We start from the raw sequence: 14,910 nt of genomic DNA, 5'->3' as shown, positions 1-14,910 counted from the left end.
CTGTCTTTCCACTTCAGATATACAATGTTAAAATCTTGCAATCACTGTGGTTCTGAAAACAGAGTATGCAGATCTCAATCCCTCCCCCCCCCCTAACCGAGATGAAAGGGTGAGGGGCTCTGCAGGGATCCAAGTGTTCAAAAAGCGGCTGGAGCAATCCGCGCCTCTTTCTTATTACTGGAGCAGAATGGAGTCCCTAGCTGTAGAAGATGTCTGGCAGTCTTTGCTTGTTTGCATGGCATCCCTAGTCACCTCTAACGGGTTGACTGAAGGCGGGGGTATTCGCCTTAGAATAATGCAATAAATCTTTAAACGACATGTCAGTGAATTCCAACATCGCCCCGGTTTTAGCTCCTCTAAATTAATTCGGACTGGATGTCTGCAGGAAGATACTGCATTAACTTTGCTTCAAAAACTTCAAAAGCACTATTTATGAAAACTTTATGAAGGATGCCACAAGAACAAGGCGTCAGCAGAGAGACGGCTGACAGATCTGAGGGGAGATGTGGGAGCCTCGGAATAAAGCGCCGCGACACTGTCTCGATCCCGGTTCCTACGGAGTAACGGCGCGGCACGGATGGGCCACGCCGACGGCGGGATTCAGAAACGCGTCGAAGAAACCCAGGCTGCCATATTCGGCTTGCTGCCCCCTTCTCGCCGGCGCCCTCGCCCTTTATTGACAGCCCCAACATCCCGGGGGGGGGGGAGGGAGGCTCGGCCCGCACTCTGCTCACGGTTACCGGCCCAAAACACTTTGCGAAGACACGAACGAGGCAAAATAAGGTTTCATTTAAAAAAGGGGAGGGGGGAGATTTGCTTCGTCCCAACTCAGTCCTCCGATCCCTGCACTCCCCGCTGCCCGAGATACAACAGGTGAAGGGCGAGCCCCGACGGCGCCAAGATGCAAAGAACTCCCCCTTCCCCTTCCCCCCCTCCAAGGTCTCCTGCTCCCTCCGCCACTCGCGCGCCTCCCGGGAAGGGGAGCGGGGAGGCGACAGAGGGCCAAGCCGAGCAAGAGCCCCCCCCCCCCCCGGCGCAGCCACGGCAGAACTCCGCGGCGCGCGACTCCGCCGCTAACCGCCCCCCGCCCCGTTCCCTGCGCCGCCGCCTCTTCCCCTCCCCGCCGAAGCCCAGAGCAGCAGCAGCAGCCGCAGCCGCCGCCACTGTCGCCCGGATCGCTCCCCCCTCCCTTCTTCCCCTCGCCCACACCCTGCCTGCCTCCCTCCCGCCTGCCTGCCTGCCTGCCTGCCTGGCCGCCCTCCCGCGGCGTAGAGCGAAAGCGAAAGCCGGGTGTGGCCCCGCCCCGCTCGCTGCGGCTGGAGGGAGCAGCGGCGGAAGCTCGTCAGGCTGCGGGTTGGGCGGCTCCAGCTCGTCGCTCCGGCTCCTCGGCCCCCGCCCCGCCGTCCTCCGGTGTCCGAGGCTCAGCGCGGCGCACAGCGGCTCCCCACCCCCCGCCCCCGGCTTGGACATGCGGCTGCTCCGAGTCTGGTGGGTGCTGCTGGCCACCTTGGGCGCCGGTGAGTTCCTCCCTCCCTCCCTCGGTTGGGCACCGCCGCTGCCCCCTCCCTCCTTAACGGCCCCCCCACCGGTCTTTGGGCTGTCGCCCGAAACCTCGCCCCCCCCCCCCGGTCCGTCCGTCCGTCCGTCCTGCGAGAGGCCAGCGGGTTGGAGCGACGCAAGTGACAGCGCGGGACCTCCCTCCCTCCCCCCCCCCGCCCGTCCGTCGATGGGTCGGTGCCGCGGCCAAGGGGTCTCCGCGGGGCAGGTGGCGTTGGACTCGGGAGCCCCCTGGCTCGAGGGGGTCGCACGAGGGGTCAGGCGGCTGAGGCGGCGGCGGCGGCGGCGCGCCGTCCTTGCGAGCGACGGAGGGCTGGCTCGTCCCAGCCAAGTGCGCAATGCCGGGCAGGGCTGCCTCGTGCCACTTCCCCTCCCCATCCCTTGGAGCGAGCCCATTTTCGGCTGGCGTCGTCGGTTGATGCGCTCTGGGATTGGCTTCCTCTAGGACGCCTGATGCTTTCCATAAGCTCCGCTTCAGGATTCCTGCGGCTGAGAATTGACAGTGGCAGAAGTGACAACAGGCTTGTGTGGGACCGGGAGGGGGGGGGGAGGAGGCGTCCTGGGTGGGTGGGGGTGGGGGGGCTTCGGCTTTCTCCCGCTCGCCCACATGCTCTTCTCGCTTGTCTTGGGTGAAGCTGCGTGACGGCTGGGGGCTGGTTTTCGCGCCAACTTGCATCTTCTCGGCTAATCGGTTCTGATGATGGCTGGTGGCCTTTCCAGAACCCACCTAAAGAATTATGACAGTGTGTAATCCATCTGTCGGCTTGGCTTTTGTTGGGTGATGCTGCGTGTGGGTTTTAAACTTTGGGACACGTGTTCGCAGCAACTTTGCAAGATCTTAGTGCTGCTGGACGACAAAACAGGAGTGGCATCCATCTCAGGAAAGAGGCAGATTTCCTCTGGGACTTTCGGTGCCAGTGAATGATCCGTACCAGCTCTTATCGGTCTGGTGGTTAATGGAGTGGGGTCAGCATGCATTCAAGCCCTGGTATACATCAACTGCAGAGGTGGACACTGTATTAGATGGAGAGCATGTTTTTTTTTAAAAAAAATTAATCAACTTGTGTTTATTACAAAGGTCCCACCACAAAATGCAGGTATTTTTATGCATTTAAAACATTGATAAGCTGCCTCTTCAGAGTTAGCTTACAAAATGAAACATGAAACATTAAAAAAAAAAACATCTTTGACATTAACATCCATTAAACACCAGGTAATACAGCCTGGAAGCAATAAAAATATATTTTAAAAAGCATATATGAACAAACATGTTATTTGTGGCCTAAATGGCTAAAAGCAGGTTGTAAAAAACAACTGATTTAGCAGCTCAAATAGTTGGTTAATAGACTGGGTAAAAATGTTTTGACCTGACATTGAATAGAGGAGGCACTAGGTAAACCTCAAGACAGAGGACATTCCCTATAAGTCGGAGACCATCACTGAACAATCCCTGTGTCTGGTTTGCTAGTTGCCTCACCCCTACAGGTGAGGGCACAGAGAGCAGGCGTTCTAAAGAAGAGCTTAAAAACTTGGATGAATCTGAGACTGTTGATTTTGCCAGGAATAACTTCATATAATTGCATTGTAAGGAGATATGATATGAGCTAAGATTTGCACAAAACTTTTTCTAATGATCAAGCAGTCATTTTGAGGAGCTTTCGAATGCTGTTAATTGACTCATACCTTTCCAGATCTCTAGATAGCAATTTGGGAACTGGAGAAAGGAGTAATAGTTGGCTGTGTCTTGGTGAATTAAAAGATAAGGAGATTAGGTAAGGGTCTATGTTAGTATACTAGAAATCTGGGACTCAATAGTTTGTCATTGCTTTTAAAGGCTGTTATTCATACAAATCCCAGAAAGTACGAATCAGCTAATGTTCTGTGAAATGTAAACCTCTAAAATGTAGACATTTTAAAATGATGCAGTTTATATTGGCTGATGATTTCAGTAAGCAGCGAATATTAAATACAATTTATTTGTGTACATCTCACCTCATTGTTATGCTGATGTAATACAAAGCAGTTTATTATTTTATTTTGGAATATATTTAGTGCATTGAATTATAGTGTAGCTGACAACAGTCAGTCAACAAGCACCAAAAGTAATTGCAGCAAACAGTGCACAAATATAAGAATCACAAATAATCTGGTGGGGCAAAAAAACCCGATAGCTGGGTTTGGCCTCTTCTTCTGCTGTTCTTTTGGATTTCACTGATGTAATTAATATGATCTTCAATCCTAGATGTTCACTGTTTCAGTAGATAAACAAGTCATCAAGTAATACTTTAAATAATTTCTGAGGAGTTGGGAGAATAGTTTTTTATTAGATAGTTCTAAAATCAAAGCTTTGACACAGCCTTCATTTGCTCATAGATTTAAGTCAGGATAATTAGTAACACTTGTTTTTCTTTTTCCAGGTTCTGCCCAGTTGGTGACTGAAAAGTTCACAAGTGTTCTAATGGACAATTGTAATGCAAGTGTCATCTTACCTTGCATAATACGTAACCTAGATAAAAATAATACTCGAGCAATGTATGTTAAGTGGAAATTAGGAGGAAACGAATTTTTTAGTTTTGATGGATATGCAACACCTCCAATACATAAGAAAAACAGCACTTTTCAGTCTGCCAAATTTGTTTCTCTGCCAAAGCTGACTGCTGGTATTGCTTCGCTGTCTCTATCAAGGAAAGAGGCAATTCTAGGAAACTACAGTTGTGAAGTAACAGAATCAAATCGAGAAGGAATGGCTACAATTGAACTTAAGGAAAGGTTAGGTAAGTTATTGGTCTTATTCTTCTGTATTAAGAAATGGGACTGGTGCATTGAAACTGTTGTCTATTAGTACAAACTGCTGTCTATAAGTGATTTTGATAGGGTAGGGTAGGTAGGTAGGGACCACAAATTATGGCTTGATTCAATACCCAGCAGTAATGTCCCACTAACTCATATAGTTCTGTTGAATATAGCAAAAAAGACCCTTGTGTTCTAAAATATAGTGAACTCTAGGCAGGACTCACTGTGCCACTCTGTCCCCACCTCAGCCTGCAGGCCGGCCTTCACCTCCACTATTGCTGCTCAGTCAGAACAGTGCACGGCATTTTGGGGGCCTCAGAGGGCCACCCCGGTGCACGGTGGCCCTCAGATAGGCCTGCAGATGCTGGCACGGACCTGGTTGGGCCAAGAGGAGGTGCCTAAGGGGCCTTCCCTCCCCCCTAGAAGGGTGCCACCGAGGCCTTGCCAGGCAGGGGGCCATTTACGTGCATTGGTGGGGCCTTCTTGCCCCCCGGACACAGACAAGTGCTGCTGAGGCACTGACCTCCCAGCCTTTCTCCCTGTTCCAGGAGCCTCTGTCCAAGGTTTGTTAGGAGGGAGACTCACTTCTGCCTCCTCCTCTCTCTCTGCAGCCACTCCTCAGCCAACTGCCCACCTAGAGGCAGGTCAGTTTCCCTCTCAGCCACCTTTCCTTCTCTCTCCTGTCCAGAGACTGCACCTGGAAAACAAAGAGGAAAAAAAAGGTTGCGTTTGGGAGGGGGGGTTGCCATTGGCACTCTCCACACCAACAGTCTCTGTGTTGGCACTAAGCAGCAGCCCCTTCTCATCTTCTTCCCTCTGGAGAGAGTAGCCCCTCTATGGGTGGAAAGGCTCAGAGGCTATAGTCACCCCTTGTGTGACCCAGGGCAGAATCTGCCTAGCATTGTCATATGTTTTGAATGCTTCCCTCCTGGTGTATCTTGGCATTCTGGGACTATCTGCCTCCTTGGCACAGCTCCAGACTGCACCCTAGGAGGTGTTGGTGAGATGTTGTCTGTTGAGAAAAGGTAGGTCAGACCTATGAGGCAGTTCTTAGCATAAAATGAGGAGCACAATAAAGGGTGTTGGGAGACGGGAAGCCTTCTTTTCAAATTGAAACCTTCTCTTCAAATGGAAGCCTTCTCCTGGTCAGAGAAACCTCACTGGGAAGCTTAGAGAATAACAAAAAGCTCCCCCCCCTAAGAATGATATCCTGCTGGCAAGAGCACCCATCAATCTCTGTGGCAGAGAGTCACTTCCCTGGGATTCCTCTCCACGAGGAGACATCTCATGAGTCTCTGCACTCTCAACGTAGAATAAAATAATAAATTTGTAAATGTGGTTGCTGCCATGCGCCACCAACATGTGAATGTTGCCATAAACTATGTACTGTTAATATATTTATTTTGGTGACCATAAGCAGTGCAGATGCTCACTTTGTGTGACATGAGTATATATTAAATGGTTTTCTATTTTTGAAAAGTCACCTACATATGGAAACACATACGCCTGTGACACCATTAAAAAAAAATTCTGATGCCCCAGAGCACGGGAGAAGGGGGGCAGGTGTGAGGGCAGGATAAAGCTGCCCAGACTATAGCACATTTTCCCCTCTATACAGTCTTTTTGCTGGTTGCTCACTGGTTGCTCACCAGTGGTTCATGTGTTTTAGGGTGGTAAATCCACTTTTCTCGATTCCCAGAATCGCAAGTTAAAACTGCTGAAATCAGGAGGCACCTACTGGATAGCCTCGGGGTGTTGGTAACATCATATGGAGCGGGATGAATATGCTGCCAACATTTGGTGGCTGTCCAGCTATATTTTGCTCATGCGGAAATGGCCATGATAATGCTGTAGTACATCAGAACATATCTAGAACAATTCTGCAGGGCCTACAAAAGAAAGCTCCTCAGCCAGACATTCAGTTGAGGTCCACTTGTTCCAACAAGCCTTTGTCCTGGGAAGGTTTACTCATGAGTAAGTCATGTGAGGTTTGTAATTCACAATCTGAAAAGGGAGAGATGCTTTGGGGGTAGCCATTATGGGCACTTGTAGCAGAGAAAATAATGCTGATGTGGGTGGGACTAGGAAGATGTAGACTTTTCCTTTCTATATGGATACCACCTTAGTATTGCTGCAGTCTTTCCAAGAGCATTGCAACAAAGCAATTTGAGACCAATGGCATAGAAGATGGGGAAAGTGTTGGCAGGGCATAGAAGCACCATGAGGAAATGTGGCTGGGGGGGGGTGACACAGTTTCCCAGTAGCACCTTCCCAGTAGAAGAAGAGTTGGTTTTTATACCCTGCTTTTCACTGCCCAAAGGGGTCTCAGAGTGGCTTATAGTAGTCTTCCCTTCCTTGCTCAACAACAGACACCCTGTGAGGTTGGCGAGGCTGAGAAAGCTCTGAGAGAAACTGCTCTGTGAGAGCAGTTTCTAACAGGACTGTGACTAGCCCAAGGTCTCCCAGCATGTGGAGGAGCAGGGAATCAAATCCAACTCACACACTAGAAACTACTACACCAAGCTGTACAAATTGCCATTGCCTTAAAGTGATGTAGCTAGAGCACAGGCAGAAAAAGCTTTTGCACGGAGAGCTGATTATGTGGTTTATAAAGCCTGCAATTTCAAAAGAACGGAATACTTTTGTCTTCTGTGTCTGTTCTCTCTGTCTGTGTGTGTGTGTGTGTGTGTAGAGAGAGAGGAGTGCAACACAGCCTTTTCCTCCAGGGAATTTATCTCTGTAGTGTGGATAGGCACTTTCATTCTGTGGGTTCTCCAGGTCCCACCTGGAGGCTGGCACCCCTGATCAGCAGTGGAAATACTGGCCTCCAGCTGGTACCTGGAGGTCCCACTTCTGGAGTTTCTCAAAGCCTGAACAATATTTCATGGGTCTTTCAATAGTAAAATGTTGAGAAAAGCTGACAACCAATGTTTTCATGTTTGATTGCGACATCAAACAGGTATTCAAGAAAATTTTGCTATCGAATATTTTCATTGTCGGAAGAAACTGTGACAAGTTGATGAATTATTTGATGTTTATTGTTACTAGCAATTACTGCCAACCAGCATTTCTGTTTCCCACCTGGAACCCTGCACCACTATGGGATCCAAAGCAACCCTGGCAACCCTGCACCACTATGGGATCCAAAGCCAGGGTTTTTCTCCAGCAGGCCTGATCTCTGTTGCCTGGAAATGACCTGCAATTCCAGCAAATCCCCAGGACCTAACCTCTCCCATCTTGCAACCTCTCTGCTACATAGTTCCCCCCTCCAAAACAGCCATTTTCCCCTCGGGACCTGATCTCTATAGTCCAATTCCAGGAGATTGGAGGTTGGTGATCCCTGGGTCAGGAATGTTCCTTGAGGTTTGGAGGTGGGGCCTCAAGTATCCAAGGATGAGCAGGAGCTTTTGCCATGTAGCCAGTCCCGAGGAAGGCCACAGTGCAGGTTTGCGTCGTAGTGCTTGTTGTATTCCTGGGTATAATGGGCATTGCCTCTAGTTGTCAGGATAAAATGGAAGAGAGGAGAGCAAAATAGGCCGCTGTAACGGCCATGTAACGGCCATGCATGCCCAAAGTGGCCAGCGCCGTCGCATGTGGGGGGGGAGGGGTAGTGCCGGCGCACCAGTCAGCGCCCTCACACAGGCACAGAGCTCTGCACCTGTGTGCTGATGCAGAGTTGCGCACTGCCACCTTCGCCACCCCTCCCCCCCATGCTGCGGCACTGGCCGCTTTGGGCATGAAAGCTTTGGCAGCCAAAGCGCACAAACCTAGAGAGCATTGTAAACTGCTTTGGCTCAGTGACCTGGTGCTTTGCCCTCTCCCTGCTGGGTATGTGGCCTACCTCACAAATTGTCATGTTTCTTTCCAGTTTTCACAACTGAGAGCTGGAATGTGTGAATTTTAAGTGTTAACCAAGTTTATAAATAAAGCTGATGTCAACTGAAACCTGTGGAATATTGATCGATCAGAAGAAGAACTCCAAAGAGGGATTTTTCAGGCAGTGTATAAAAGGGAATAGACTGAACATTTTTTTTATAAAGAGAAGACCTGTAGTAAAATGAAATTGTTGAGGAAGATCTTTTACAAAGGGAATATTAATATAGTTTATTGCACTGTTACTTGTATGTGTTATCTTGTTTTTGAAGCATTGTTTTCTAATTTATAATCTACCCTTATTGCTTTTTATTTCATACTATTGTATCTTTATACTCTAATTTGCTTTGAGTCTCAGTGAGAAAGGTGGACTGTAAATTAAATAACATTTTGATCCAAGGCGGAGCTCTGTCAGAATGATGAAAAGCTAAATCCTTCTACTACCTCAAGTTCAGAAAGTCTTTGTAAACTCTGGGCTATAAAGATTATAATTCAGTAGAACTGTTTGGTAAGAACAATTCATATAGGAATTGATTTGCAAAATGGATTAAATATATTGTACCTTGGGAGACTTAAACGTAGCTGTACAATTATTTTAAACAAACATCTTGATTATATCCTAAGCTGTCTCAAGAGAAAATTCTGGTTGTCTGTGAGTGCACTTCATAGAGAACTGACAGTCCTGTTGTAAGTGCCAACTGAGTTGGGGTTCAACTTGACTTGTAATAGCTATCTCACAATTTCTGCAGGAGCAGAAAGTGGGGGCAGAAAGGCTTGCAGAGGTGGGATTCTCCAGCACCTCAAAAAAAGCCCTTAACTATCTTGAAGGTAGAAGAGTGGGACTTCAGATCTTTAGATCTACATTGATAGGTTCAGGACCATCTTGGGTCATGCTAGAAAGTATCAATTCAGTTAACAGTGGAAAATGCAATTGTGAAATTACTAGGAAGTGGTATAATTCTTTCACATAAATCTAGGAAGCTTCCGCATTTTAGAAAACTATGCAGTTCTCATTTCTTCACCTCAAGATGGAAAGCAGTTCTAGAAAATATACTTAAAAAGGACAACTGAAATGATCGCAATGGATTGTCTTTTTTATGAAGAAAGGATTCTTAAAATGGTAATGAAATCTTGGTAATGGTAATGATACTAGCTGGTAATGGTAATGATACTAGCTACAAGGAGAAATGAGTAGGAGTGTGCATATTTTTAAACCAGTATGCCTTGGTTCATGTGTACTGGACCTGAAATTTTTTGGTATATTGGGAAAATCCAAAATCCCATTACTGCTATGATATCTGGATGGCAAAAGCTAAGAGCATGAGGTACAACTTTTGCACAACTTTCTTTTTTGTATCTGTCTTAAGTATTGGATACATTCACAAGACATTTCCACACATCAGTAAAAATAGCGTTTTACCAGCTGAATGGCAAAGTGCTGTTATCTCACTTCCTAGTCATTCCTCACCTTTTCTGCTGTCTTGCCTTTTCTGCTGCCATTACACGTTTCTTACACTCCACAGGTGCTGCTGAAAATGGTGGAAGAGAGCAACGCGCCCTATATGCAACTTTCTTCCACTTGTCAATCAATCCTCCATATTCTATAATGGGAATTTTGGCATTCCCGCCTTTCCCGGGGCCTGAGGTTTTTGGGGCTTTAGATAGAGCCGCCAAACTTTCAGGGTAGCTCTGGGAGACTCTACCCTGACTCGCTTTCAAATTTCAGAATGATTGGTCCACGGGGTCCATGTCTAGGGGCTCCCAAAGAGGGTGCCCCTATCCCTCCATTATACCCCATAGGATGGACTCTCCATAGGATATGATGGAGGGGTGGGGGCACCATCTTCAGGATCCCCTAGAAGTCAACTCCATGGACCAATCATTATGGAATGTGGACGGGAGTCAGGGAAGAGTCTCCTGGAGGTACCCTGGAAGTTTGGAGGCTTTACCTCAACCCCCCAGGCCATAGGAATGCCAAAATTCCCATTGTAGTCTATGGTGCCATTGACTTTCATGGGCGCTGAAGCCCAGGCAGTTGAATTGGGCCCTTAGTGATTTGAGTCCTTTGATCAGGAGGGGGAGGGGGAAGAATTGTTCCTGATTGGGGGGGAGAAAACTTGGGAAATAATTATTTTTTTGCTTTGCCTGCACGCTTGAACACCTATTCGTTGCTCCATGCAGTTTGCTCTAAAAAGTCCAACACCCATCCCCGGGAAATGGGAGAGGGAGGTGGGTGCAAGGGCAGGTCATTGGAGGTGGAGATAGCGCTTCTTCGCCTCCTTACATTTCTTTAGTGTGTGGTCTGCTGGTTGGTGTCCTGTAGCTCACGCTATTTAGGTTGGGGAATCCACTTTATGCGATTTCCCAGCGAGTGCTTTAAAATGAAGGATGTAGCTAGTGGTTTGCTGCTTGGATGCTGGATGTTGCCAATGTCATACGAAATGCCAAAAATGTAGTGTCTTCACCAGGTAACCATTTCACTATATTTATGGCGTGCGGAAAAGCCCACAGTTTTGCTTGTAGGAAACTAAGATATCTATAGCACTGAATTCCACATGTATACAAAAAGCACATTTTTATATTCTAAATATAAGCTAAGCACTGTGCATTTTATGTTATTAAAAAGTGGTAAATATGTTTAGGTTTGATAAGACAGTACTGCATATATTTCAGTTTTTCCTAAAATTGTTTTCCCCCCAAGAGGAATATGATTTTTCCCTATGGCTTCACAATGCTGCATTTTTAGTAAAGTGGTTTGACTGTTGGTAAGCTCTCCTCCCCATTCCCCAACACACACACACACACACACACACACACACACACATGCTTCTCAATTTTCTACAGCAAGGGTAGTCAAACTGCGGCCTTCCAGATGTCCATGGACTACAATTCCCAGGAGCTTCTGGGAATTGTAGTCCATGGACATCTGGAGGGCCGCAGTTTGACTACCACTGTTCTGCAGTTACCAAAGGTAGACATTAGGCAATAAAAATGACTGTCATGACAGGATTGTTTTTTCTACTAGATTCTATCTGATAAAGTGTGCATGCACGCATGTAAAAGCTTATACCCATAATTAAACTTAATTGGTCTAAAAGGTGCCAATGGGCTCAGACATTGCTTCAGACCAAGACTACCTCTCACCTGAATCTTTCTACCCGCTGAGGTAATTGTTAGTATGAATAGACCTAAAGCTTTTTATGTTGCTATAACATAGCATATCAGATTCAGATTTCTGAATTACATACTACAGTATGGTGGGATTTTGTTCTTGTAGTCAGTTTGAACCATATTCATGCCCTAGAGAATATACATCTGTTACTGCAACATAAATTGCTTGATTTCAATAATGCATCCCTGATTTTAGCTTTACAAAAGACAGAAGTGGCTATTGTAACTGTACAATGTTAGTAAAAGGCTCCTGCAGTCTCAGAAGACAATGTAGAAGTGGTAAACTCTAGAAAGTGATATATTTAAGGCCAACCTACATGTTATGTTTGGTAATGAGTTGTGTGCAGATTGCCCCAAATAATTTCACTACTAGTGGCTGTTTCAGCTTGAAAAAATGGTCTGGAGAAAGAAGCCCTCCTCCCCCTATGCCAGGTTCCTAGGATAAGGTCACTGAGAACCTTAAAAATGCCCTAAAAGGACTTAATAAAACTATTAATGGTTTTGTTTGGACTTTTTAGTATCTGTACCCATTATGTATAACAATCAAATCTGTTGCTGTTGATTTCATGGTGACTTTCCTGAGTGATTTACAACAGGTATCTCTCTGCTGCAATTTCATCTCTTCCCCCTTTAAACTGGATCATTAAAAAGTATCTCTGGCATTTAAATACCACTTGAGAAATCATTAGTATTTCATTTGCCAAAGTATTCTGGAGAAGATGCTGCAGTACAGGGAAGACTTCTGGCTACTATGATAGTCCAAATATTGCCACGAGATATTTCTTCATATTCACCAGTGAAACATACTGAGAAAAAATTACAACCATATGAACTGTGTTTACAGGCGAGACAAGTGTTGCGAACAACTTGGCAGATGGATTGCTATGGATTGTCTCACAGTCTCGTTACATAAGAACTGTGGTTAGATATTGTACTGTAGGTTAATTTCTTATTGAAAACAGTAAGGGAAACATATATGTCTGTTTACAGTGACAACTAAAAGTCTAAAAATGAGAACATTTCAGGGAAAGGAATGCAGCAGTTTGCTTGGCATTTCAAAGTATTTGTTAAATACAGAATTATGTAATATAATTCTTGGGTTCATATTGGATAATATTCCTTCGGTTCAAGTTGGAAGTGTAAACTTTTGTGCAGACACATTTCCTAATTATGTCTGAGCTGTCAGATTGGGCTATATTATTATCCAGTTTAGCTAATACTTTTTTGTGTTATTTCATGCATTTGTGGATAGCAAACTACACTTCCTTTAAATGTTTGCATTATACAAATCAGTATGATGACTTTAGGATACTGTAGCATCCATTCATGTTCAAAGTCTAAGTATTGAAAATTGTGAACACCTACTTTGTGAGAGCCAGCTTGGTGTAGTGGTTAGGAGGGGTCGCCTCTAATCTGGAGAACTGGGTTTGATTTTCTACTCAACATGCAGTCAGCTGGGGGACATTGGGTGAGTCACAGTTCTCTCAGAGCTCTCTTAGCCCCACCTACCTCACAGGGTGTCTGTTGAGGGGAAAGGAAGGGAAGACAATTGAAAATGACTTTGAGATTCCTTCAGGTAGTAAAAAGCAGGGTACAAAAAACTTCTTTTTTGGAGGCCTGCTTACCCATTTCACTCATGGTTTGGCAGTACGTACCAAAGTGTAGAGATTAACGAAGCAAACTCATTCTAGTCAGAATCAATTTAAATCAGTGGGCTTAGACTGGAGCAACTTTGCGAAGGATTGCACTGTAAGAGGCTTTGGGAGTTTCTTCTTGCTGGATTTAATGTTTGTATTGTGATTTTATGAATAATTTCTTTGTTGTTGTTTTCTTGGTCTGTCTTTTTACATATGTTGTAAGCCAGGAATTTACTGGGGTAAAAGTTGGGTCAGCTGCCAGCCAGCTTCTGACAAGCAGGATTCTGAAAGTACACAGGGAGAAAGATATTTCTAAAACAGGCCAGGCCTGCATTGTTTCTCTGTAAACTGAGGAGCAGGGCCACTAAGCCAAGACAAGTATGGTAATCAGTGGGGCACAGGTAGGATCACTTCTGAAAGTAATGATCTGTGTTGCAAAAGTTCAAGGTTTGTGGTTTATATAGTGAACTGATGGTAAAGAGAAGCTCTTAAGTAATAATGTGTTAATGAAGCATATATTTTAGAAACTTAAATGAGATGGAAATTGTGACAGTGAAATGGATATAGAACAGCTTACTAGTATTGCAGGGGAGAAGGCAAGGAGCTTCAGGACATTAGTGAGGATGGGGAAATAGGGTTGCAAAGAAGCCATAGACATCATTGAGACTTGTAAGATGGTTGGTGATGCAGGAATGCTGAGAAGGAATCTATTTAAATAGCAGGGTGGTTCAATCTGGGCAGGTGAGATAAACATAGAACTAGACAGTACTTTAATTCCTATAATAATGCTTCTCGAAATAAATTTATTTTAGCTGCAAAAACCAACATCAGTTCATAACAGTAAATAATTATTATTCTCAAAACTGTTTTCTGTGGACCTATCACCAGACTTTGTGTGTTTGCAAAAGTTGCTTATGTTCCTAAAGGAAACACGATTCCCCCAGTAAGAAAAAATAGCAATATAATACATAAGTCATTCCTAAAGCTATATTACCTGATTCCATTTTGAGAATGACCAAGAAGTAGCATCCCAGAATGTGGAAGTTTTCACAGTAAATTGTTGCTCTTTAATGGACTTTTTTTGTTTGTTTGCATCTACTATGGAACCTGTTGAAAAACAGTTGTTAAAATTTCTCTTTAGCTTTAATTTTGGGGTATGATTGGTTTAAGGATAGCTAGATAGCCATCTGACAGAAATGTGGATTTTCTGAACTTAGGCAGATCGAGAGTGGGTGGGCAGGAAGGGATATTGCCAGTATTTACCTCTTGTGGCCCTTCCTTGTATACTAAGGGAATTGCTGATCGCCACTGTGGGATGGTAGGTGAATTTCCTCCGGGCCAGCCTGGATTCTGGAGATTTTTGTTGGAGGGATAACTTGGGCATGAAATGAGGGTCACCGTGGGTGGACAGGTAATTTCCTGCATTGTGTAGGGTATTGGACTAGATGGCTATGGAGGTCTCTTCCAACTCTATGATTCTAAGGATGTCTAGATCAATATAACTTTTTTATACCCCACTGTTCCAAAGGAGTCCCAATGCGGGTTACAAACACCTTTCCCCACAACAGACATCCTGTGAAGTAGGTGGGGTTGAGAGAGCTCTAAGAGAACTGCTCTGTGAGAACAGCCCTAACAGAACTGTGACTAGCCCAAAGTTACCCAGCTGGATACATCTGGAAGAGTGGGGACTCAAAGACCGTTTATACACTGGAGGTTTCATGCCAGGCTGGAGTTTTAGTCATGGCAGGTTGCCCTACTTATTCCTGCACCAACGTGGGGGAGCATTTGGCCTGGTGCACCTCATCCGCTCCCGATTTGTGTTCCTGCACGGGAGCTGGAGCAGTGAGGTTCCCAGTGCATAAATGGTCAAATCCAGTTC

At 45.5% G+C, this 14,910-nt stretch overlaps 1 protein-coding gene across 3 annotated transcripts in view; it reads left to right on the top strand.

The window, feature by feature from the left end:
• Positions 1–1,156: 1,156 nt before the first annotated feature.
• The window catches only part of CD47 (CD47 molecule), a 55,185-nt gene continuing 41,431 nt past the window's right edge, over positions 1,157–14,910 (top strand). Inside the window, exons 1-2 of one of the 3 annotated variants that reach the window (XM_077342141.1) lie at positions 1,157–1,517; positions 3,975–4,331. In XM_077342141.1, the coding sequence (XP_077198256.1) occupies positions 1,469–1,517; positions 3,975–4,331 (406 nt within the window). In that variant the 5' untranslated portion in view covers positions 1,157–1,468. The remainder of the gene's footprint in view (positions 1,518–3,974; positions 4,332–14,910) is intronic. The other 2 variants (XM_077342140.1, XM_077342143.1) reach the window with 2 other exon arrangements.

Source organism: Paroedura picta, chromosome 6, assembly GCF_049243985.1.
Source record: "Paroedura picta isolate Pp20150507F chromosome 6, Ppicta_v3.0, whole genome shotgun sequence".
In the NCBI taxonomy this organism is placed as follows: Eukaryota; Metazoa; Chordata; class Lepidosauria; order Squamata; family Gekkonidae; genus Paroedura; species Paroedura picta.
Note: the sequence above shows the minus strand (reverse complement) of the source record. Positions and strands in the feature narration are given on the sequence as shown.